The 26681-nt window shown below is 37.8% G+C and overlaps 1 protein-coding gene across 3 annotated transcripts; it reads right to left on the bottom strand.

Annotated features, from left to right (window-relative positions):
• Nucleotides 1–239: 239 nt before the first annotated feature.
• On the bottom strand, nt 240–26246 carry MARF1 (meiosis regulator and mRNA stability factor 1). Of its 3 annotated transcripts, none has more exons than XM_061379413.1 (27): nt 26127–26246; nt 24626–24833; nt 22376–23029; nt 21237–21411; nt 20025–20251; nt 18989–19106; nt 18053–18225; nt 16831–17265; nt 16134–16303; nt 15861–16022; nt 14987–15176; nt 14093–14271; nt 13102–13182; nt 12482–12718; nt 11593–11712; nt 11077–11252; nt 10633–10853; nt 9780–9922; nt 8239–8372; nt 7527–7729; nt 6808–7035; nt 5801–6031; nt 5489–5701; nt 4649–4709; nt 4413–4553; nt 3195–3365; nt 240–2664 (listed from the first exon to the last, which is right to left on the bottom strand). In XM_061379413.1, the coding sequence occupies exons 2-27, from the start codon at nt 24770–24772 to the stop codon at nt 2432–2434; spliced, it is 5223 nt and encodes a 1740-aa protein (XP_061235397.1). In that variant the 5' UTR covers nt 24773–24833; nt 26127–26246; the 3' UTR covers nt 240–2431. The 3 variants fall into 3 exon arrangements, with proteins under 3 accessions (XP_061235397.1, XP_061235399.1, XP_061235398.1); XM_061379415.1 differs by having other exon boundaries at nt 22880–23029; XM_061379414.1 differs by lacking the exon at nt 26127–26246 and having other exon boundaries at nt 22376–23025; nt 24626–24765.
• Between the last annotated feature and the right edge of the window lie 435 nt (nt 26247–26681).

Below are 26681 nucleotides of genomic sequence, written 5' to 3'. Positions count from 1 at the left end.
CTCCTTTCTCCATTTCTCTCTTTAGTCTGATAAATAGCAAAGTTTCTTTCTAAAGGAAATCCTAAATATTATGACAAGATACCGAGTACGTCTGCTAGCAGCTGAACTGTAAAAATTGGTCTTTACTAAATCCCAAATTTTAGTTCTCTGCTTTGTCTCGGTAATTAAACTCAATGTGTCAGAGCAAGTTAAGGATTCTAGGACAGGGTTTTTGCAGGTCTTTAAGACAACAACAAGAGTTATGCTTGCTTGAAAATTTTATTGACACAACTGTTTGGTCCCAACACATGAAACAGCACTTGAGCCACAAAAGAAAGTGTCCAAACAAAGTAGACAGCTAAGAAAAGAATTCTTTCTTCTCCCTCCCATTCCAAGAAAAAGATAGTGCATAAGTTGAGGGCTTCAGTGACTTTTTTCAAACAGACATGAATCTGAAGTAATACATTTCAGTGTTAAATTAAAGAATTTCATGGTTGTAATGCTTTTAAATCTAAGTCACATCATTCATTTAACCCTTTGGGTAAAAAAATATATTGCAATTCAATTAGCTATTGTTACACTATGAACACAACTCTCAAAAAGTATTATTCTATTACTTTCAAACAGCAATTTCATCAGAATCACACATGAATCCAGAAGAGTTATGCTGGTAAACAATATAACCACCACACTCTCTCTGACAAATACCCTATTTTCCTCTGAAGAAAAAGGTTTTCTTTAGAATTCCAGATGACTTGTAGCTGCACGTCATGAAAATGTAATTTCAGGTTGGTCTTTTCTCCAGTGCATGCTCTTCTGAAACAAAGATCTAGACTGATCAGTGTTAACCTTATCAAACTTAGGGTGAAAGCAGATATTGTTGCATTTGACTCATTAAAGTAAGTCCAAAAAAGCTTACTTCTCAATTTCTCTTTCTATAGCAGTATGTCTGTAGAGGTTTATTAAAGGACTCAAAATACCATGCCCTAATGCTCAGAAAAACGTTCAAGTGTTTCTCTGCATTCACAATGGCTATAAGTTCACTACTGATAATACTCGGCTAAGTTTAAAAGATTTTATAACAAAATCTGACTACTAAAATTCTGTCTATAGCCATTATTCAGTGGCATTTCCTGTTGCTGGCTGAGAAGTTAGAGCTCATGTTCCATCTCCCGTATATTACAATAGAATCCACCTAAAACAATATTCAGTTGGCCAGCGGAAAGCCTCTAGTATAGGTTATTTCAATACTACAAGCAATTTATTTGCTGCCTGGCAAATACAACCCCATTGTAAATGCCACTGTTACCCAGAATGGGTATAAAGTCTCATACACTAGATATTTCTGCTAACTAGAGTTAAGGTCATCCACTGACTTAACATCTCTTCCAAAGCTGTTCCCTTTCAAAAGCCAGCACAAGGTACCACAAATTGAAAAAGCTTCCAATGCTAGGAGCAAGTTTTAGAATAAAAGCAGACACAGCTAAAGAGAGCACACATCAAAGAATAAGCTTCCCATTTACTGAACGTGCTTAAAAAATAAAAACCAAGGTTAAGCAGAACAACCTTAGCATTTCCACATGTAGTTAGAACTTTACTTACAGGTGGAAATAGCATCAATACCTTCTATCACAAAACATACGTAAATAAGAACTGCTCCATTATCTGTGATTTATGCACTGAATGCATATTTCAGAAATATCAGAATCTTCCTAACTTCATTTCTAGACACAATAAAATGTGTGTGTATTAAACTCATGACACCAAGACAGTCTTTTCCTTAACCAAATCCATGCCAGACTGGAACTAAATATAAAAAGGGAAGCTTAAAGCATCAATGTCCTAGAAAGCTCCTAAATGGAACTGAAAGCTACAGAAAACACTTAAAACAAGTTTTACAAAAAATCCACATAATCTTCTACAGACATCTTTAGACAAATAATTTCCAAAGCAGTTACAAGTCATCTGAAAGGTCAGAGAACAAGTTTCTGAAGGACAATCAGCTCCCTCACTCTTGCCATTTCAGGTCAGCGAGTTACAATTTCTCAATAGGCTTTTGAAAGACAGATCATGCATTTTATTAATACTGTCTGAAACAATACCAGTAAGCAACACCCTATAGAATACAATATGCTACATGTATGATTACACCACCAACAAGGCTTCAAGAAAATAAAATCTGTTCCATTTTACTTGAATATTCTGCTTTTACTGAACACATTTATGAAAAACTGTAAAATTTAAGAATAATTTAATGAATACCAGAATTTTTTTCAAAATAATAGAAAAAAATCTGCTCTGCTGATAGCTGTGTTCAGTGTAAAAGGAACAAAATCTTCACAGAATACATTAAATACAAATTAATTCTAGGCCTTTCATTAAAATACATAAGGGCTAGCAAAAAGCTTTATTTGTGCAGAGTCCATAGGTATGTGTTTTTCACACTGAAGAGTTAAAGCTTGGTTACAGGTGCAAGTGAAAAGTTTGCTGCCAATTTCACCTTGTTTTTGTGTTGCTTTTTGGCTGGGCTGTCCATTACTACCTTGTTTTGTTGGGTTTCAGAGGAGTGACAGGGAGGCACTGAAGCATTCTCTGTGGTGTTAGGTACCACAGATCCCGAGGTCAGGTTATCTTCGGCTGTGGTAACAATTCTCTGTTTTTCTTCTTCTGTTAAAATCATTATCTCTAAAATAAATATGAAAAAGTGTTGATGCTGTTATTGAAAATAAAGAATATTACTCTGGTAATAGGCAATGAAATATTTTAAAAGAACTTGTCAGCTTGATCTGAAGCCAGAAGATGTCATGTTCATCTCCGCAGCTGACGGGATATCTGCTCTGACTGTCTGCATGAGGTATTATCTAGAAGACTGAATTCAATTCTCACACATCAAGTCACTCAGTGGTCAGAAAAGCAGTATGAAACTACTGTGGTGAAAAAGGCTGCTACAGGTTGGCAAAATGCAATTTTAGTGGTGGATAACATGTCTTTGAAATTCACCCCAGAGAATCGAACTAGGGTGCTTACAGTCAGTACTCAGTTTCTGATGGAAGGCACCTGCATTTCCAAAACATCACACTGTGCAATGTATATATGCACACATATGTATGTATTTAAAATGGAACTTTGTGTAATAATGAAACAAATAGTTCTCTTTCCAAATTGTATGAGTTATAAATGCATAAGTAACACAATATAGGCAAGCAAACTCTTACCAGACAGAGATGCAGGGCGTTCCTCAAACTGAATGAGATCTGCAGACTCAAGAACCACTGGATCAGGTCTCAGCTGTGGGGATGGCAGGCAGGAAGGAACTGGCTCACACAGAAGGTCAACGGGAGATGTATTTGTGAGGCAAAGAAGTTCTTGCTCGGTTTGATTAGAAGCTACAAAAATAAGGGAACATCTTTCAAAGTACCTGTATCTTGTAAAGGTGTCACTGTTTCAGAGCTGATAAAAGTAAAGTCTTCAGGTGCAGTTCTGAGGATCTGAGAGCTCTGCCTCATTTGAAATATTAATATCAGATTAATTTATGCTAACCTACCTCAGATTCATTCAAGAGTTACATTTTTGGATTAAGAGCATCTAACTAATTACAGTGCAGCAGACAAAGCAATAGCATGTTACACCTGTTGCTTATCTGCTTGTTTCACTCCTATAGTAAGACCTGGTATTTGCCAAACTTGATAAATAGGAGAGCTGAGGAAACAAGTCCTACAGGAAAAGGCTTTACTGGAAAAGTGGCAGTTACCAGACAACTCTCCTACAGACACACCAACACCGTATCACTATTTATGTGCCTGCTAACACATTTACATGTGAAAATTAAGCTGAAAGTTTCAAAATAAAGTGACTTGGCCTTAGTAGAAGGGACATGCCTAGACTTCTGAAATAGTAAATCAAGGGCCATTCCACAAGTTCTACAACCTTCAGGTAGTAAAAGAATTGCAGACCACAGCAAGATATGATCTATGAGGTCATCATTTCCCAGTTACTTTTATTTGAGGATGGATTTATACTAACAGGACTGACATTACTTCCAAATAACACCACAAAAAACCAACACAAAAACACCACAGAAGAGCACTATATAGTCTCATCAGGACAAGACATTTCTAGCAAAAGCTGCTGCTGACCATCTCTGCTCAGTAGCTTTGCACTTACAGACTTAGATTTCCACTAAAATCCATGGCAAATGGTACTCTAGCAGTTATATACACACAAACACAACAGACAGCTGAGGAGAACAGACGCCCTTGCCAAGAGGACACATACTTAACTCTATGCTTTGGATGAAGGTTCAACAGCTTTTAAGCCAAAAAGCATTTCTACAGAAGTTCAGACTGAATCACACAGCTTTCCCTATGCTGCTTTGATTATTCTGCTTATTTCCCTCAAGAAAAAATTTCTTACATGAATCAATTTTGCATTACCATTGCTAGGTGCTCCTAGATGTGGTTCCATTGATGAAGTGGATCCTGCTGTCTCCATAATATGTCCATTATTGTCAGCAAGTTGATTTCCATGATCATCCACATGATCAGCAGGGGTAAAACTAGGTGAGCTAAAACAAGCTACAAAAAGGCAAGTTCATTTGATTCATTTACTCAAGTCATCTCTTAAAGAAAAAAAGGAAACTAAGATATTGCTCAAAAGTGAAATGGCTTACTTTTCATATCATTCTTTAGTACCACAATTCTCTTATGACCATGTCCTTTAATCCAAACCACCTATAGAGAGAAAAAAAGGCAGAATTAGACATCATCACAGAGATTAATCTCAAAGTCTAAAGCAGCTTGCTCGTTGCCCTCCATTTAGCTTTGCGCTGCCACTATTTCTAAAATAAACTGTATCACATTATTAATTTGTACTATACCACATAAGTAAAAGCTTTGTCTCAAAATAATTGATGCCAAAGGCAAACTATTGGGCTAGAAAGTGTAACAGTTATTAACAAAACTCTTTGTTTAAACACAGTTAGAAAATTCTATTTTGTCACTCTCCGGAAATATTACTTAAAGGAAAACTTTAGCCACAAACCTGGTTACAAAGTTATCCCAGAGCACTTTAGACATGTGGATGATAAGAAAATGGAACAGCAAATCCTTTATGTGGCACTTCTGACAAGGTCCCAACTTTTCATTCCTAAAACCAGGGTAGACTATTGCCCTGATCAAAATGATGCTTCAGTACTGTACATTCATTTAAGACAGAAATCATTTATCCCAATTGATGATGATGCCAAGTGTTGCAGCCTCACCAGGAACAGTTCTTAAGCAAAATTTGAGCAAAGATGTAAAAAAATATTTTTTCTTACAACATAATCCATATTTCTGAAGAAGCTATTAAAAATACAATTGCTATAAGACTCCTTAGAGAAGGTAATGATTCCAGTAATTCACACCAATTAAAGGAAACCACCAAGGTGTAACTACGCAGAACAGTACATGTATGCATGTACTCCATGAAGAAATCTCAATGTAACTGGCCAAAATGGAAATCTTCACACCTGTGGAATTGCTCCCAAAAGCTCTTCTAAACTGTTGCATCCATATGCTTGAGGTTGCAGCACTTCTCCTGTGTATTTGCTATATGCCACTGGGAATTCATGAAGAAAAATCTGCTGATAATGGTAAGTGTGAAGTAAGGACCTCACATTCTTTGCAAACACGTACAGATTTGTAAGCTTCACATATTCTTCTTCTGAACCATTGGTAAAAACCTATTAGAAAAAGAGAATTAGAATGCATACTTCTGTATCCTCTATTCACAATGTCTTTTCAAAGTATGAAACACCAGAAAAGAAAAAGAGCTTACATACCTCAACCAAATAAGGCAGACTCTTCAGGAGTTCAGTTAAGGTCATATATCCATATTCACATGGATTAAGCGAAGTACTATGGGTTGTTTCATAATGCTGTTTCAGCTGTTCCACAGAGAGAAAGGATGTTTCATCCCAGGACATCAACAAGACTAGCAATTGGGTAGTGAGAGTTCGCAGAGATTTTCTATTTAACAACTGAATTTGCTTGCCAGACTCTGTGTCAACAACCTACAAAAATGAACTGGGAATGAAATTAAGGTCAGGGAAGAACTTAATTTACAAATAAATTGTGTAGCTGGGGTTTTGTTTGAGCACAGCTGTATCTGATATTACATACCAGCATCTGACAGTCCCCCAGCCAAAAGCACCCAGGATAGAGAAGCTTATTACACAGAAAAAAAATATTTTAAATGTACAAAAGCTGAGTAGCAGTTCATTCACATGATCAGATGCAATTTTACTCTCCATTCCAAGCCAGTTGGACCTGACTGAACTCCAGTTTGACCACCAGCTGCTAAACTGGAGCAACTGAACCAGTCAATGTAACTTTTCCACTGATATACGGGACCAGCTATGTATTCACGTTCACAATCAAAGCCTCAAACCATAGATAAAAAAAAAGTTTGGAATATAAACTAAAATAAAACATTAAAGACTTGGTTATCAGAAAATGATTGCTTTCACACAGAAGTCCGATGGGAAAAAAAAAAAACCCACACCCACAACAACTTCTACTGTTAAAATAAGTACTATAATACAATCTTCTACTTATTGCTGAACAAGCATGAGTTTTCCTGGAGAGAGCTGAAAGGTTACAAAAGAACAAAGAGAACATCACAGGAATATAGAAGCTATATTTAAAATCCCTTTGGGATTTCCCCAGCTTAATGAAATACTGTTTATAGAGTAAAATACTAAGTGCACTGAGACCTGTAACTTGAGACCGGTAATTCCTTAGCATTACATACCTTTTAGAGGGATAAACTACAAAGATAAAACATTACCTTTACAACATGGCAAAGTTTTTGCATTAAAGCTGGAACTGAGCTAACATCATAGTCATGAAGACGCAGTGTGTATCCAAACGTTTTGCGGTACTCTGTCAGTACATCACTCATCATGAGGCAGTTGTCCTTCTGAGACCGCAGCAGTTTAACAAACTGGGCAGAAACTGCTTTGACTTGTTCCACCTCTGTAAGGGTGAGAATTTTCTCCTCCCCGCATTCCAATACCTACAAAATAGAAAATACTCTTTGTTAAAGAGATTTACCTAATCTGGATGAAAAAAGTATAATCTGCAATTAAAATTCAGTGCTTGCAGGCAATCATTTGCTATGTAGCAGGGCTCAGCTACTTCAAAAGGTACGTATATTGCAAGTAAAACTATCTAATTTCTGAAATTCAACAACATAGGCCATTAGTTATCAAGTTTTTTTAATTGAGCATGTTTAACAACTTTAATGAAACTTAGCCCTAATTTTGGTGCACTGAGCTCTGTTAATGTAATACAACCTAGAGAACTTGAATTTGCTAGCAAACAGCTTGAATTTTACTTAGATTTTACTAAAATAGCTGTAAAGGCTTTCTTCAGTACAGTGCTCTAACATTACAGGTGCACAGTTTGTAACTCACAGTGAAGTTCATGAGAAATATAAATCCTGCTGAAACAGTTGTACAGATCTCAGAAAAATGCTTTAGCACAGTTTAAGATTTTAGAACTTACTTGTAAGACTTCTGGTATGGCTTCAAAGAGTTCAACTAGTTTGGTAAAACCATAGTAAGCAAGTTTACACTGGCGACCAAAGTGGTGATGATAGGAAGGAATAAATTTATTGAAGGGCATTCGAAAATGGGGTTGATGGCGCAGTAAGTCTACCACCTCTTTAGCAAACCACTTGGTTCTTTCCATTTCTTCTTGTGTACGTTCTAAAATTAAAAAACAAGGCAAAAGCAGTGTACCAACACAATTATAAAATGCAACAGAATGCCGTAAAAAACATGGTGATCGATTTACAGCACGCCAAATCATTTTCTTTTACCACCAAAGACCTTGACTGAGCTTACGCATTTGATGTCCAAAATAATCAGATGATCGGCACTTTGGAGACCTTAAATAGCCAAATACGTTGGTGGGTTTTTAATAGTGGAAATAACCCACTCTCTAACCATACCACAGAAAGTTTAACTCCATGCAGAAGTAATAATATTATGTGTTTTGTCACATAAATGTCACATGTATGTGCTTTCGTATCTGTTCCACTACAAGCATTCCTAGAACAGCAAATTCTTTATTTGATGGAAGTTCATAACTTAGTTACAAAGGTAGAAACAGAGTATCAAATTATCCAAATCACTGCTATATACTTGAGTTAGCAGACTTTTGAAATAGTCAACAATTTCTTTACCAACAGCGAAAACAATGTACATGGACATACCTCTTTTGGGAATACAAATTACCATTTCATTGTCTTGCTGTGACAAACAGATGGTTGTATCTGGAATTTCTGATATAATATCAGCCAGTTCACACACTCCATACTCAGTAACATCCCAGTCCTTAGAAAAACACCTGGAAGTTTTAGAAAAATTGTAGAACACAAGTATTAATGCATCCTGTGTAGGCCAAAGAAAAATAAAAAAAAGCAAACATGTAAATTGAAAGAATATATCTCAAGTCCTAGAAAACCCAGAACAGTCATACTGGAAATAATGCTAACATGTGAAACAGGGCAAAAGTATTCTTAATTCCAATTACCTACCCATTCTAACCATAAAAATAAGATAAAAAAAATCAGAATGGCTGAGGTTTGAATGGAACACTGGAGGTCACTTAATCTGACTTCCCTGCTCAAGCAGGGCCACTTAGAGCTCAGGATTGCATCCAACTTATGTCTTGACTATCCCTAGAGAAGGTGACTCCACAACCTCTCTGGGCAACCTATTCCAGTGCTCAGTCACCCTCCAGTAAAGCAGCTGATAATACACTGATAGTTCACATGACACTGGAAGAAAGAGCAGTATGTATCAACCAGTGGAAACCTCAAACTAGTCATGCTGGTAATATTTAAACCTGAGCTTGAAAAATATTACATAAGTGACTTGAAAGAAAATGTAATTATGTTAAACAGCTCCATATGGCTACACTTCCAACAGCCTGTATTTGCTTAATAGTTAGACATATGCTCTTCTTAAATAAGTTTAGGTCTCAACAGGAAGCAGAGACCATTCCCTGGAAAGCACTATATTAAGCATATGAAAGGGTATTTTACTCTCCCCACATTCCTGACAGGAGCCTGAGAAGCAAAAGCACATTACATATATTCTTATTCAACAAATAGCCAGAGCTAGACTACAATGGAGATGCAGATTTAGCAGATTTAGAAACAACTAATAATATGTTTTTGTCAACAGTGGAAATGTAAGTAGAAACGTGCATTTCCAAAAAGGGGTGTTGGAACAGGCTGCATCACAGCACACATAGAAAGGTAGACCACATGTAGCACTAAGATGTTATGGTTTCAAAGCACCTTCAATACTACTTCCTACCTTCTTAAGGGAAGCATGGCTCTCAGTTCTAAAAAAAGGACAAACCTAAACACCCAAACCCCGAAACACACACCACCCATATTTTTTACCACGCTAGAACAGAATATTCTTCCTGGCAATAGTTAAGATAGGCATTACTCCTCGTTTTTGTGTCATTACTAAATCCAGTTAAAGTAGTAAGAGTGTCTATTGACAATCACTATTTTATTTTTCCTTCTAAAGAAAGCCTAACACTAGATTTTCCTTTTACTGTTCATGCTACTGTACCATGACCTGCTCACTTAAATCCAACCTCAGTCACGGCTTCAAAAGAGAAATGAAATACAATAACCCATTTAAAGCTCCAATACAGTTAAATAAACATAGTGCTAAAGAAAGTAATAAAGTCATGCCTTTCACAGTTGTTCCTGTTTCATTAAAGATAACTTACCAGTGATAAGCCTGTAAGAATTCCCTTACAATAACTTGTTTACTGGCCTGGGATTTGAGAAGCTTCAGTAAGTCTTGAGTAAAGCGCTTCACTTGAGCTCTGTGCGTTAGAGTTAACAAGCGTTTGGAACCCATACCAAGAATCTGCAAGGAAATTTTATTTGATCACTCAGATCTAGCATCCTCAGTAAATTATTTTACAAGATATTTAGAAGCTAGTTCTAGTATAGGTAGGCTAGAAATAAGGGATATAATACAGACAGTGTTTGGAAACACGGCCTCCTGAAGCCACATGCTTTGTGTACTATAGCATATTACATCAAGAAATGCAGAAGTGCTTCCCCCAGACGTGCTACTGCAACTGATGCACATTTCTAGTGGTTTAAAATTCTGGAACCAGCTGGTGTTCAAAGTAGAAAGTTAATGTGACCATAGTGTTTCTTTTCCAGTAACACAAGGCCACATAACTTGTTTCACACAGAAATCCTTCAAGTCATAAGCTACACATCACAGCCTACCTGACCAGCACTCCGCCTCTGCTCTGTTCTAATGGTGAACAGTACAATTAAAACCTTTTACCCAAGCACTAGCCACAGGCTAAAAGCGGGTTCAAACTTTATTTAATCTAAGCCTCTGGAACAAAGTTGATTTCCCCAGAACTTGTTTTGGAAGGGTGGGGACAATAAAAACAGTAAAACTAACATCTCAAGAAAAGAACAATTACACCAAGGTTCAGTTAACCATCTCTTTCAAGACAGACTAGGCATAGCACCTATTACACAATACCAACCAGTAATTCAGATAGTTGAAGATACAATTCCCCAAGTTAAAAGGAACAGTGCCATATAACTCACTTGCAGTACATGAGGCACTGCTTCTAGCAGCTCCATTAGTTTAGAAAACCCATAGTTAGACACACGGCATTGTTTTGCAAAGTGATGATGGTATGTTGGGATGAATTTACTGACAGGTATGACGCAGGACGGTTGGCTTTTAAGTAGATCTATCACTTCTCTACTGAACTGAATAAGTTGTGGATTACCTACAGGGCTCTTAGAACGTAGAAGCCAAGGATCTGAAATAAAATACAAAAAATAATCATATGACTGAACTTCTCACTAATATTCTTCCACTAAACACTGCACTTTATGACACAAAACAAACAATCCAAGAATGAACATTCAGGCTAAAAGTTTCTCTTTATAAGAAGCTTAACAATTGTACAAAATGTTTACTTTATGCTACTCAATTTAAGTATAAATATTAATTCAGAGAAATTTTTAAATAGAAATATTTACCTGTAGTAGGAGGTGGTGGTTTGTTATGTATCCATTTAATAACTTTAATTCCATTTTGGGCAGTTGCAATGTTAACCCCAGGAACACAGGTAATGAGATGTTCTAAAGGAACACCACCCTGGCCTTCTGACACCATTTCAAGATCACTGAACTCTGACATATAACAATCAGGAAAACTTTGGGAAAAAAAAGAAGCTTCCATTATACACTGAAATATTGCTAAAAACTGTCCTAGTTCGAGACACTTCCTAAGCAAGAAGCTTCAGCAGCTTACTAGCACATCACAGAAATCTTCATAAACCACATGTTTTAAACAAAAATGTGTCTTTTTGCTCAATAAGAATTCAAAAAGTAGTAATTTCATAGGCACTTATTTGTTATAAAAGATACCACCTTACGTAAGAACTGGGGGTTTTACACAATGGGTAGTTTCAGTGCACTACAACAGCCAGCAATAAAGTTTTAAATCTTTAACCTACAACCCTTACACTTAAAGCCAAAATTAAAACACTTTACCTTAGTAAAGGCACAGTACCCTCATGTGTCTGTAGAAGACTGTGAACTTGGGGAGCAAATGTCTTCAGAGACAGAATCACAAAAGGAATTTTATAAGAATCTGGATCAAACTCACGCTCTCTGTAAAAACAAGAGGTTGAAATTTACATGCTCATCCTTTAGCACAGTATACATGTGCTCACATACACACCCATCATAAACGTTATACTACATACATTCAATACACTGCTAGTAGGTGACAATACCACTAATATACAGTCACAAGCGAGTTCCATCTTTTCTTCTACACAAAAATTAATACAGCTAGAGCAAGCTTCCAGAAGACAAACAGCATTATTAGAATACCACATTTTATCATCATTAGATTAAAATTTTCAAATTAAGTTTTTGCAGCACATACCAGGCAGTTAACAGTGAACACTTGACTGCTCTAAAAGCACAACCTGCCTGCTGCTGAATAAAACAAAAACCAGAAAATCTTCAACCTGGTATGAGCCACTTACTAAATGTAGCTGGAGGACAAAGAAAAATGGTCAGTTCCAACTATAATTACATAATAACATAATTCAGGCTAATGGAAATTCCTAACATGTTTAAACTTCCTATAAAACTAGAGGAAGGTAGCGTACCATTCAGATTATGCTTAAGTATTATTCAACCTTGGCAGCTGTGCTAGAATACAATAATCTTACCCAAAATGACTGATCCATGAGGACTGACTAGAAAATTCCGTGTGTCATCTCATTATTTTCTGCCTGAGTCTGGTAAACACAAACAGTGACTGGAGCACACTACATGAACGTATATACCTTAACTTTAATATACCTGGAAATGCTAAATGCTGTTCAAATATTTTGTAAAATTTCATAGTATTTTATACACAGCTTACATAAAGTCTTTATTCAGGCAATGCTGCTTACAAACAGGCTCGTGATATTCCAATTCTTCAAATATTATAGGGCTACAGTTTGCTGATGAACCATCATGTGACTGTGAAGATCCCAAAGGACTCTGCCGGGCTTGGCTGCTGGGTAGAAGGCATACCAGCCTCCCATTTCCTTGGTCACGGATTGCCACAGTATCTGTTAGCTTATATAAATCTGATACAACTAATTTGTGCCCAAATCTAAAAGAAAAAAAACATGAAATACACATTAATAACAACAAATACTGTATTTTTTGTTTGTTTTTGTTTAAGAAACAGAACTATACTAGAAACTATTCTACACAAAATATCAAGGTAACTAAGCCTATTCATTCCCAATGCAGGAAATAAAGTAAAACACTGAAAACATAACCTTCTGAGAAAGGCCAGTATTACAGTAATTGCCTCTGGATAGTAATATGATGCATTATCTAACAACAAAAACCTCATAATGCTCCATTCTGTTATTCATTCTGTTACTCTCTAATTCACTGAAAACTACCATGCAAGTTCAGATACCTTCCTAAGTCCCAGAACACAAAAAAATCAAAACAAAACACAATAAAACAAAAAAAACCACTTACTTTTTTTCATAGATTTCTGTGAATTTGAACATAGGCAGACAACAAGCAGGTGCATCCTGCAGAATGGACATGGCTTCCGAGCTATAAAACAAGTTTGGTAACATCAGCACAAATTAATCTGTTAGTATTAGTCTCCAGCCCAAACTGGTGAAATATTTACAGATGAATTTTATGAACTGTGAATGTAACAGGAAAAATAGCATTCCCTTCTATCCCAGCACTACAAAAGCAACACTTCAGATGAGGGGAGCGCAAGTAGTAACATTTCTGCTAATTCATTAGGTAATGTCTCTGAAGAAATTCCATCTTTCATAGGTAGCAGTAAGATTTCTAGTATCTATAAAATGCAACATTAAAGCTGCAGCATTAGAAGTTATTGGCCTGGTCACAGGTGTAAAAACTAAAAGGCAAGAATGAAATAAAGTTGTAAGTTATACACCGGCAATATTCTACACTCCAAGCACTATTTTCACTGGAGCATTCTGTGAAAAGGTTAAGATAACTTTTTCCTAATGTTTTCTTTCAGCATGGAAGTTTAAACAGAAAATGCTCATATTCTCACAAGCATCAGCACTCCAGTTCTGTCATCTTCCATACAGAAAACAGAAATAATAAAAAAAACACCAATAGCATTTAAACTGTGTATCCCATTCTCAAAGAAATAATTCATATGCATTTTCTTGGAGGAAAGAAGTAAAGAAGCCAAGTATAATCTTAACAGCTGCACACAGTCAAGATATATCACTATTATGAAACAGTAGCGGTAAAACTGTTAAGAAATTATTAAATGTAGATCTAGTCTCTTCAGATGCAACTTAAAATACAAGTAGTGTACAAGTGCTAAACTGAAAACTAGACTAGTTATATTTAACATATTAATCAGATCATAAGACAGATTTATTTCCTTATCATTGCTTTGCTCAGTCTTTTGTGTAATCTCTCAGCTACTAAATACACGCTAGAACAATTGAGATGCCACAGTGCTTATTACCTCAGTAGGGCAAGAGATTTACTAGCAGCTCCTGTTGTTAATGAGACCTGGATCCTTTTACCACCAATTTGGTATCTGTGAAGACTGTTGACAGCACCGATTGCTTCTCGCAGATTTTCCATCTGAACTATAGCCTTCAACTGGTAGTCTGTATGAGGACTGAGCTCTATAGATTTTACCTGAAAGGAAGATAACACCTCGCACATTTATCACAGAACATTAATCCAAGGCAAGCCACACAACGGTAGGACAGACTTGTTTTGGCCAAGAGCCAAATACACTGCAAAATGAAACTCAGTATGATGAACCATGGCCAACAGGACAATGAAAACAAGAACCAAGTGCAATAAGCCTTGGCCAAGGCAAGGCCGTGATATTCCTTTAACACAAGCATCATTTTCCCAAATAGAAGACTATGCCAGAAGAAAGTCATTTACAGATCAAATAGGACTGCTGCAGAAACTGTGTCTCTTTGCACAGCTGCTTTCTACATATTCACATTCTTCATGTCTGTTTTGATGACTTTTAATTCAAAACAAACTCAGCTTTTACTGATACTTTTAAGCTGACATTAGGAATTCAGCCTTACAGCTCAAGAATGTTTAGCAGCTAAAGCACAAGTCTCTCCACTGCATGACTAATAAGCCATTTGATTTCATATACAAAACTTCAGGATACCAGATCTATGAAGACCACATGCAAATTAAGAACCTAGTATAAGTGATGACCTGGTTGCTTTAGAGGAAGAAGACAGTATCTCTTTTTTACAAAGTTTAAGTCATGTTTCAATAGATTTCCATACCTACTCTAGGTAGCTAGACCACAGACATGTCCATAATCACACGAACAGAAAGCACTAAAAACCAGATTTAATATAGGTATTTTAGCTTTTACCTTGCCATGTCTTGAGAAAGTTTCTTGTAAATGTTGCTGCAACTCTTTTCTGGACAATCTGTAATCTATATTGCTGACTTGAATGTCTGCACCATTTGCAAAGGGCTCAGAGCAGTCTGTACCACCAGTAGGATTTACTACATTAAACGTGAGTGGAGATGATCTATTTGAAAGGTTTGGAGACATACTCCTGGGTAAAATAAAAATATGAATGAGCTAAGGTAGGTATTGCACAACTCTGATATATACATCACAAAATTATTCAGAAAATAGACACAGGTCAAGTGCACAAACAGCTCTTTAAACATATTTTCTAGTACATGCATGGGCAAAACAAATTTCACCACAAACAAAACACTGTAACAAGACAAATACTTCCTACAGACAGAAAGGAAATAATTCATACTACATCTCAAAGTTACCCAATTTAGTAATATACTTGGCACTAAGTCTTGTGCTATCTTACTAAGACACAAATAAGTCAAACTCATTCACATGGTATTAATAATTGGCAACAGTTAGGTATTAAGTCTAGAAGAACTCAACAGGCCCAGATATATATTTGCTGGGAATGTCAAAAGCACTGAAATTAAGCTAAGTAAAACATCTGTAATACCTCTGATTTTTTTTTTGAAATTTTTTGGTTTTGTTTCTTTTTTTTATGTTTGTCACATATGTTTCTGAAAGAGAGTTCACCTCATCTTATATTTACATCTACCCTCTGTCAGCTACCACACAGCACCATCAGCTTCCTTTTGCCTCCACATAAATTAGTATTACTGTGCTCAGCATACACAACTCCATACACAGCAATAATAAACATACATATACTGATGAAGCCTCACTTCACCTCCCAGATAAGACAGACACTTACCGAGATGACCAGCAACTCTGAGACATGAGTAAAGGACTGAGCTGTCTTGAGGCTGTCAACTTACTGAAAGCAGAGGGATAGCTGACCTGAAATACAGTTTCATCTTTATCTTTTTTATCTACAGGAGAATTGGTAACGCTCCTGGAAGCAGAGGTCTCTTTTCTATTTACAAATATATATAAGAAAAAGAAAACACATTACATTGCAGAATTCACATTAAACAAAAGTACAAAACCAAATTAAACATTGACCTCTTTTTATTTTTAAACATACTTCTGGCTGCTTTTACAGGATGTTTCTCCCATTCCACTTTTCTTGGTTGCCAGAGAGACAGGAGTCGCTGCATTAGAATTACTTTGAGGAGAAGGAATTTGTTCTCTTAAACGTTCTTGTTGGTTTTCCATATTTCTACTTATGGTCTTTGACTCAAGGTGGCACAGCTCCTGTATGAAAGAGATGAAAGGTCAACATAAAAGCACCAGACATTCCTTAATAGAGGCTTTCCTTGTGATGGAACCCTAGTTAACTGACATTCTTTTCTTCAACCACATTTTCATTGGCACTTCTTAAGAATATTTGATTTTCTGTAACAAAAACCATAAACCATCGCCTAGTTGAAGTATTTTGCTATACTGTAGATCTATCTTAGTTTTCCTTAAAACTAGCAAAGCAGATCCCTCTATATGTTATATTTAACACCAACACAAAAGTCAAAGCTGGCCTAGGATTAGAGACTCAGTACCAGCAGTATTGGCAAATGGAGAAAATGTGATAGATGGGGAAAAAAAAAAGAAAAAAGAAGACTTTCAAATTCACTTTCTGTTTTCCAAGCAGCTAAATACAGCTCTCATTCGGGAATGTCACTATACATCAGTTACTTATTAAATAGAACTGACAAGTTCACAATAAAGCTGTAATAAAAGTAAACCTCAGAACATGAGAAAAAGAACTAAACAAGGTAAAACAATACCTGTAAACTTTTAACATTTGTGGGTTTGGTGACAGATCCATGAATCTGGAAACCTCTTCCAGCAGAGCCTTTGGTACCAGCAGACTGATCACTCGAGTCTTTGTTGAGGAGGCACAGCTTTGTGTTCTTGTTAGTTTTTTTTGGAGACTTCACCTTTTCAGTTCCAACAAAGCCAGAACTTTTTGTTTCATTAACTTCTTTGTTTTTGGGAGTAAAAGACACTACAATCCTGTTACCAAACACGTCTTCATTTTCCATTCGTTTCTGAGCCCGTTCAGCACTTTCTTGATTTAAAAAACGGAGAATTGCACTGCTTCCAGAAATGCTCAGCACCTTCCCGCCACAGTTGTCTGACAAGCGCCTAAGTCTATTACTCACACTTTTGCTGTCTCTGTTTGCTGGCAGATTATAAACATATAATAGTGTATGGCATGCCTGTTTAAAGAGAGCAAGATTTTAGTTTGGTTATCTCAGAATACCCTCTTGTTCAAACCCAGTATTTTTACATTGATTCTGGTGATAACCCCGCACCCACTCCCTCCTTCCCCCAAGTCATTCCTATTGCAGCATTTAGTTGGTTTGGAAAACTCTTATATCAAACCTCTATCTCCAACATAACCTGAAGTCAACAGATCAACAGACCAAAGCCTCGTCAATTCTCCAGAAAAGCTAGCATCACTGTGATTGAAGAATTCTACATATTCTACATATGCATGCGAATACATAGTTCAGGGAGTTATTTCAGAGAAAGAAAAGGCTGCGAGTGCTGAGCAAAGACAACACGGCAACTCCAGACTGAATCATCAGAAGATGAAAAAAAACAAAACCCAAGAACACAGTAAGACAGTCATTCTTTAAACTGTTAAGAAAGCATTACAGAGCTGTCTTAATGCACAACTAAGTTCTTACCCTTTCTGCCAGGGGCAGAAAGGCATGCAAGATGCATTATCTGATACAATACTGAGTGATAAGAATGTGACCTTGCAATTTTTGCTTTAGTTAATTACTTCTCATTATTGTATTCTTTCAGTCTTAGAGCAGAAAGCATACATGGTAGTAACCAAAATACAGACAGTAGTCAAATATGCAGCAGACATGTCCTACCATAAAAAAAAACCCAGGTAACTTCAGCCTGTTCTCTCCCTAAACTGGGGAGGGGTAGGAGGAGAAATGAAGTTGGCACTGTGAAACATCTGTTGTATTAAGAGTTAGAAACCCTTACCGGCACTTTCAGTGGTAACCTTGGTGGCAAGTCTGAAATGAATTCTTCAAAACAAACAAGCTCATGAGCATGACGTAAAAGTGCTTCTGAAGCTTGGTTTTTATGTACCAAAATTATCCTGAAGCCATGTCTGTGTCTCAGGTCACTGAGTTCTAAAGCAAAGTTTACATCCGCTGGAAAAAAAGAAAAATTAAAAACAGAATAAAGAAACATACGAAAAAGCTTAAAAAAAACCCACAACAACCAAACAACCCCCCAAACCCAAACCAGATTAAACAAGCAAAACCCCAGGTCTCACTTAGTAAGCTCTATTTACCACTGAACATTTCCAGTGAAAAAGCACCAACAGCTACAAGGCTTCTCAGTAGATATAATTTAAATGAACAGTTAACATTCCGTCTCAGACAAAGGCTTCCTTTTAAAAGCAACTTAAGCTATTTATCAGGAAGGCACTTGACTGGCACTGTATACTTGGAGAAAACATTTAACTTTATGGAGAAGCCCAAAGCAACACACAGCAATTAAACAGTTGAGTGGCTTGCATATGCAACTGTACAGTGTGCTGCTACAAGAATAAAAACTAAATCAAATCTATTTTGCTCAAAGCATTCCGACAGATTACCACATGGAAGACTCAAGAAGTTTTACTTTTTAGCTTCCTGCTGAAGCTGTCTAATTTGAGACAGTATTTACACACATACCTACTGACATTCAACAGGGCATCAGACTCCAGAGCTGACTGAACTAAGCCAAGTTCTCATCTTACTGTCCCTACTTTTCTCTTACTGCCACTGACATTATTAATAAATTCTTAAGTGATTTAGTTAAAAGTGGTTCTAAACACATCCCCTAGAAAGCAGAATAGTGTTGTATGCAAAAGTATGACTAAAGAGAAGAACTGAATTCTGCACTGTAGATGAGCACTACAACACTTACTTGACACAAGAACCACAGTGGCAGGTGCAGTGTGTGTATCAGCAAATCTCCTAAGACTCTGTCTGAGTTTGTCATCAGCAGCGTTCTTTGCTGTAGCATTGATGTGTGCAACAGTCACCTGTGGGAAATACACAGATATGCTCTAAAAAAGCTTGAATGTGAACTATGCTTGCTTAAATTTAGTTGTGGGGGGTTTTATTAACATAAGCACAAGCTTGCAAATGCATCTTTTATTCAGATAAACTGATACACACATGCATGAATTATAACATGTATGTATCTCAAACTGTTCTAATGATCACTGAACTTCAACCCTGGTTGTTCAGCAATGTCTTAGGAATGACATTACTGTTCTGTGTTAAAGATCACAGTTTACATACCTTAAAAACATTCCACAAACTCTCATTTCAATAGAGAGGTGACAAACATGGCAAATACTTGCTACCAATTCTTTTCAACTCATACAAGCAGATAAAACTTTCAACTTGTTATTATATCTGCGATTTAGAGGACGTGAAAGGAGTCCTGACTTATAAACTTGCACAGAAAGTTAAAAAAAAAAACAAAACCACAAACCAAGAAACAAAGTACATTGATGGAAAAATATGTAGTGTTAAAGATGCCTCAGCCAATATTACTAACTTACAAATATCCTCACTAATCAATGTAGTACTAAGCAAAAAAGAAAAAGACAAGTCCCCAGAATCATAGTTCTTTTAGGTTAACTATTTAGTTGCAGATTTGAAGGATAACACTAAAAACACCGCCATCACTTACTACTGGATCAAATCAAAACACTCTGTGAACACTAAAACTAAAGCTAAAACTGTCATCTGCACAATGGAATGCAGTTTCTTAAGAAGTACCACATCAGGAGAGTTCAGCACTAAAGACCCCCACCCATAAGCTACTAATAATAAGCTTGTGCACTAAAAGCCACGGAAGCTAACAAAGCTTTAGTGAACAGGAATCACTATTAGCACACTCAGTACACAAAATCTCAAGCAAGAACACCAATTAGATGCTGTTTTGATACCTGGCAGTTGTTTAGCTCCTGAATAACTTCTTTATTTTCTTTACTAATGTCACACACACAGATGAATTCTGCCTCTCTGTGACCCTTGAAAAACTTTTCACGAATCCTCTGTACAACTGCTATAGCTGAACGCCCAGTGGGAACTGAGCAGTTTTCAATATCCCAGAAGACTCCAATGGGGGGCAAGTTTTCCAGAACTTGGCCTGTTATTGCAACTTCCGGAGATCCTGTACAGGTTTAACAACACAGACCACTTTAATATCAAATACCAAAAATGTTTAACTTAGCATTCTACAAACTTTGCACACAGAAAGCTTTACATTTCACAGAACAATATGCACAGAAATGCAAGTTCAGTTCTATTTTCTTAAGGAATTTAAGAAACAACACTCTTAAACAGAAATTGTATGCGTATATGCTGACTAGTTATTCTTTTACAAGATTCACTGGAATTGCATTTTGTAAGGACACTTAATTAGGGTGGTAAAATGCTAGTAAAGTTTCCAATTTCTTATTCTTCCATACTTTAACTTTCATACTAGCTATGATTCTGTAACTGAAGCAGTACTAACACTGTAGAAATATCATATACTTATTTCACACAATATTGTCCTCTCAAGAACACAGAAAAAAGCCATCTTGTAATTATAAACATTATGCCTGTACTGCATATAAAGTAACAACACACTACAGACTAAGAAAATCCTTTTCAAATATGGCTGAAGATAATTTCCTTGTACACCACCAGAACAAAATAGTTTCCAAATTGTGAGGATTTATTTTTTCTAGTTCTTAAAATGTTAAAAAACGTAATAAAAAAATTAAATCAAATCTTGATGCAAACAATACAGTAAGTTCTCTAGTCAGTCACAGAATCATATAATGGTTTGGGCTGGAAAAGACTTTAAGATCATTTAGTTCCAACTTCCCTGCCATGGGGAGGGACACCTCACACTAGACCATGCTGCCCAAGGCTCTGTCCCACTTGGCCTTGAACACTGCCAGGGATGGTGCATTTACCACTTCCTTAGTCAAAACAGGTAATCCAAGTTATGACTTTGCAAAACAGAAACAAAGTATATTTTTATTGTTTAATCTTCTATGACTTTACAGATGTTGCTGGAGAACAGTGCAATTTAAGAGAACTCTTCATGTACAGTGGTACTCAAGGAGGACATTCACTAAGTGCAATTTCAAACAAATGTGGTTTACCATATTTCTGTGGTGATTTTCCAAGGCTGCTTGCCAGGAGCAAACTCTTCTCATTTCCTGTTCCTTTGGTTCCACAGCCATTACATATTGGGATAGGAACAGGTGCAGTCTGTGCATTTGGAGGAGGAATATTTGGCCAGATTTTAGCAGCATCAACTAGGCTGTTTCTGGTTGGCTGTCGGGACAATTTTTCAAAATACATGCTCATTTAGTACACAATATTAACACATAGTGTTCCATGCCAGAAACACTCAGTTTCCCTTCTGCAACAAACGGAAGTTCAGATACACTCTAAAAAGTTAACTAACAATATCACCGCATGAAGGAAGCTTCTACCCTAGAGTCCTTCCTAGCATACTTAGCTCTAGATTTCCAGATGCAAGGCAAGATTCTGTTAAACTCAGCACATCATCACCTAGCACGTGAAATCACCACAATGAAGAGCACAAGGCTGAATTATCTCCCTCTCCCCCCAAGTAGTGGTCATAATCCCAAACATATTAATTCACTATTTAGCTTACTGAAATGAAAACATTTCACTTTTATATGGGAAGCATAAATTTGGAAGTTGAAATAACATCTTGCAAAGTTGAGTATATTATTTCACTTGAAACTAAAATTGTGCTTGAATTGCAGTAGGAATCAGTTCTAAAGTGTACCAAATTGGTATTGAAGTTTAAATTACAAATTTGGTAAGACTTATAAAACCAAAACTAGAATATCCTCACAGCATCAGATATTTCACCTCAGTTACAAATGGATCTTTATTGACCAGCTGCCCATGGGTACATATTAACTGTTGTTAGCTTGTTCTCAAGAGTCACTACTATGAAACATTTTAACTGGAACTGTAAAGAAGATGTAACTGTCTTTCAAATCCACACAAAACTCTGCTTGAGTACATTAACGGATCTCCCGTAAGTTGAAATACTGTGGTAGCCTCTTTAGTCTTCCTATCAAACTGAATGTTACCTCAGAAGAGGGATGAACTTCAGAAGGATACCTGGTATATTTGGACTGTGCATCACCAACTGGGAAAATGCAAGCTGCAACCCGTTGAAACTGGTGTTTTGCTTAAGTAACATTATTTCACCATCAGACATATACCACAATGAATGAGAAATGTGATGGGTACAAACCTTGCTCAAGCAGTCACTGCAGTAGTGAGAGCCCTTTAAACAAACCGAAGGTGCCATGTTTAGGTGCAAAGGATTGGCGTACACACGTGATGTTAGCTCCGACTGTGCAATATGCTCATCCAAGTGGCCTGCAGCCCCACTTGTGAATTCAGAACACGGAAAATAGCCAGAAGATGTGCAGCTCTGAAGGGCTGGATACTGATGCAGTTTGTGCACATTACCATGGCAGGACTGGAAATGGAGTTTTCCACAACAGGAAAGATGTTGACAGGAAGATACACTGTTTTCTACGCACATGCCTGGGAACTCACTTGCAATGCTTCTAGCTGGAGGAGTTTTCAGTGAAGATGCAGACTGATAAGCAAATCCTGACCCTACCTGACAAGTAATCGTCCCAGTGCTTTTTGAGTCTAATATTGTGCCAGGGTGAATCAAGTTACCACCACCAACACAACGCATTTGTGGAGTACAAGAAGAGTCAGAGCCATGAGCACAGCAGCTTACTTTTGGGCTAGGTGAAAGCTGTATTTGCTGTTGCTGAAGAGGATGAACATCAGGAAGCGGAACTGCTGGAAACAGTTTAGAGCCAGCATTATGAGGCAATGAAGTATCCTTCAATTCTATAGCAGCTTTCTTGTTCTCCATGTAATCTTTCTGGAAATTGAAAGGTCAGTTACATTCAGATGAATTAACACATAACCTCATAATATAAACAAGCATATTTTTAGACTGTTACAATTTTGTTGATAACAGATTTTGAAAAGTGCTAACTTCATGATTATTATTACCTGTCTGAACATGTAAAATATTAAAAGAAACATGCCAGTTATGTATGCCAGCATGACATATATTGGTACCAGTGGATTTTCAAAGCAACAAAACAAAAAAGCTACAAAACAAATAGCAATGAGTCTGTAAAACAGAATTTGAAAAGCACTGTTAGGCTAAGGCTGTGAGATATTCTGAAGCTGATGGATGCACTAGAAAAACAAACAAACAAAACCACCACAGTGTGGAGGCACATAAAAATCTTTTATGTGTCAATGATGACCTTAATATCGTATTAGTTTCAGAACTAACGCATTAGAAGACTAAGAGTTCAAAGTATTAGAGATTCTATCAATTAGATAAACTAACAGAGGATAGAAAACACTAAATTTTCACAACAACTATGCAAGTACTTTTTGCCTACCCTTATTTAAGATAAAGATGTACAGACATAAAAGCATACACAGGCATACAGGGTATTTTTTTTTTTTTTAATGGCAGCAGTGAAGACTAAACAAAGTTATGTGAAGCACCAGAACAGGCAAGGTCAGTAGAGCTAATCTGCACACAACTCGCTGCTCCAGAGCTTTAGGCCAGTACTTTTGAACTACTTTTAATTTCCAAATTGAATTTAATGTTTTTCCTACTGCACAGTAATGAATAACTGATTACCCGACTTCAACACCATCCCTCTCTACCTGATGTCATGTCTTAAGAAGATAAACTCTGCCAAAAAACTCTCTGAACTTGCTTAGATGTTAAATTCCAGAATTTATGGCAGCTGCCTTCCCAGATCGATACATGAGAATAGCAACACAACAGGATATGTGCTTATCTGTTTCTCCCATGTCTTTTACTGGAAGTCAGATTAACACAATGAATGAGTGTTAATTAACAGCTGGAGCTTGCCTGCTCAAATAATTCACTGTTTTGTATTACTCCTTTTATTCCTTAGCACTCTGCATCTCCAAGGTACAGAACTATATACAGTTATGGAACAAAAACATTTAAAGAAATGGAAACAAGGGAAAATTAGACATTCAATGAAGAACAGCACCCACAATAGCTAAAACCACATAATAAAAATAGTAATTCAGAAACTTCTAAATCTGCCTCCAAACTGGTAAGAATCTATAAGAACAAAGACCAGTCCCCTACCCTGCTCTCCAGCATTACTGCTTCACAGAGCTTTCAAGAAGCTGCCTTACAGACTTTTTAAGCAGTGAGTTGTATCATTACAGAACTGTAAAGAGTAGAGCCTGTCAAGGAAAGCAATTTGCCTGCTTTCACTAACACAGATGAGAGCAGTGACCACTACTAGAGACCTTAAATTCCCAGGCAGATTTTGTATTTAATGTGGTAACTTCTGTCTCCTCTTTCACCCCTCTCCACTTGCCCCCTTTAGTCAGCAGTAAGACTGCAGTTAGTTATACTGCTCTACACCAGGATATTGACTATGCCTTTAGTAAAGCAATGAATTACCGTTCTCGCACTGCAAGGCAAAGACTTCTCAGCAGCAGAAAAGCAATCAGAAAGTTTCCAGAGCCATGGTTTTGCATCATTCTCTTGTCGCTGAAGCCATCCGAACGACCTGTTGCAGAGGTTCTCTGTCCTATTTCCTTCCATCATACAGCCAAATAAAAAGGTTCAACATTCTTTCATCCCCCCTTCCTTTCATTCTTCCTACCTGCTAAAGAAAAAAAGAAATACACTCTTTAAATAACCATTCAGGTACGACAGAGAACAAATTCTCTTATGAATTCCACTACTGCTAGATCACTGAACCTGCATTATTTATGTTAAATTTAATTATGCATATGGAACATGGTCTTGACTACTCCCAAGTACAATATTCCTCATGACTTACAACACAGGTGACAGTCTGAAGAAAACACTAAGTCCATGGCATTACCTAGAGTCCCAGAAATGCATTGCTGCTGACATGAATAATTTCCTGAAATTTCCAGTGCATTCTTCTAGAAACAGAAGCCAGGAGGTAGGTGCTCAAAAACAGCTCATCGGCAAATCCAAAACAGGTGCAACTGAACACACCTGAAAGAATTAAGCTGCATATTCCTTCTCCTTCCACTAGCTAACAAACCTATATATACCTGTATTAACCACATAGCATTTAGTATTTAAACAGCGCTTTAAATTATTACAATTATTTACAAATACTTACACTAATTCTCAAGCTACTCCACAGCACACCACATCAATTTAGCTTTACAGAACCACAAAAAAAGCAAATCAACTTGTCTAAGGCCCAGCCACACTCCACCACAAAAACTACAGTATCAGAAACTAAGTCTTCTTACCCTCCAATTATGTATTGCACTCATTAGAAAACGCTCCTTCAGGTTTTTTTTTCATTTAATTTTATACGGGTTAAATAGCAGTACACTTGCCCCATTTATTTCTAACCACAAAATAAGTTTGACCTTTTAAGAAAAGAACATCTATACACAGGAACCCAAAGTACCCCAAAATTATGCTGAACAAAATACTAAGCTAATCAAGTTCTACAGCTCTGGAGTAAGTTACTTTAAAAAACGTCTGGTAGCACCGATTCGTCCATGAATTAGAACGGGAACTGAAACCACTTAGTAGTTACGTGCACCACACACGTCCACGCTCTGCCCCCTGCAGCTCGCCACTGCCCCAGCGCCTCCAGCTCGGCTTGTACCGCAGGCCGGGGGGGGCGACGTCGAGACCCGACCCTCCCCCATCCAGAAAAAAAGAGTCCCAACACACCCGGAGGCGCTGCCGGGCGAACAGCTGCTCCCGCCGGCGGGGCTGCACCGAGCCCAGCCCGTTGTGCAGCTCTGCCCGACGGCCAGGCTGCTGTCTGCAAGGGGAGCGGGCCCCGTCCCCACGAGCCCGGCCACGGTGTCCCGCCCGGGGTCTCCCCTCCTCCGCAAGGCAGCGGAGGGAGCCGCGGTCCCGGCTTGTCCGTGCTCTGCTCCCTCTCCGTACGCCTCACCTGAACCACCCCTCGCACGCCGCCACGGCCCTTCACGGCCCTTTGTTGTCCTCCCTCTTCCCTCTCGGTTCCTTCTGCCGTCAAGCAACACCAAGCGCCGAAAACCAGCCCGCTGCCGCAAAGACGACTGTCGTAATACCCTACTCTCTCCTCGGTGGCCGCGGAAAGGGCCGTGCGTTTTAAAGCTGCCCCGCCCTGGGGCTGCTGTGTGCGGGGCAGGGCGAGACCTGGGCCGGGGCTGCGCGGGGGTCCGCCCCTGATGAAAGGTGCCTGTGGCCGCACTGAGGGGATGGGAGCGGCACCTGCGGGGAGGCGGCAGGCCCCGAACAAGAGCACCTGGGTCCGCGCCGGCGGGACCGCTGGGCAGACCCCCTGTAGCTGGTACTAGTGAGGCCGCACTTTGAATGCTGTGTTATGTAGTACAAGACACATACTGAGGTGCTGGAGTGGGTCAAGAAAAGGGCAGCGAAACTGGTGAAGGATCTGGAGCACAAGTCCGATGAGGAACGGCTGAAGGAACTGGGTGGTGTTAGCTTGGAAAAAAGGAGGCTCAGG

The sequence above is a fragment of the Neopsephotus bourkii genome, unplaced genomic scaffold (assembly GCF_033783945.1).
Source record: "Neopsephotus bourkii isolate Nb327-2 ecotype Australia unplaced genomic scaffold, CSIRO-AGI_Nbou_v1 NB_1770, whole genome shotgun sequence".
Lineage (NCBI taxonomy): Eukaryota > Metazoa > Chordata > Aves > Psittaciformes > Psittacidae > Neopsephotus > Neopsephotus bourkii.
Note: the sequence above shows the minus strand (reverse complement) of the source record. Positions and strands in the feature narration are given on the sequence as shown.

Excerpts from the sequence above, each read along its gene's own strand:
- MARF1 (XM_061379413.1), bottom strand. The coding sequence starts at position 24,772 with ATGATGGAAGGAAATAGGACAGAGAACCTCTGCAACAGGTCGTTCGGA. Across the intron at positions 23,030-24,625 it reads TGCCTTGCAGTGCGAGAACG|AAAGATTACATGGAGAACAA; the intron begins GTAATTCATTGC and ends TTCAATTTCCAG. Across the intron at positions 11,713-12,481 it reads TGCCTGAATAAAGACTTTAT|AGAGCGTGAGTTTGATCCAG; the intron begins GTAAGCTGTGTA and ends TTGTTTTTACAG.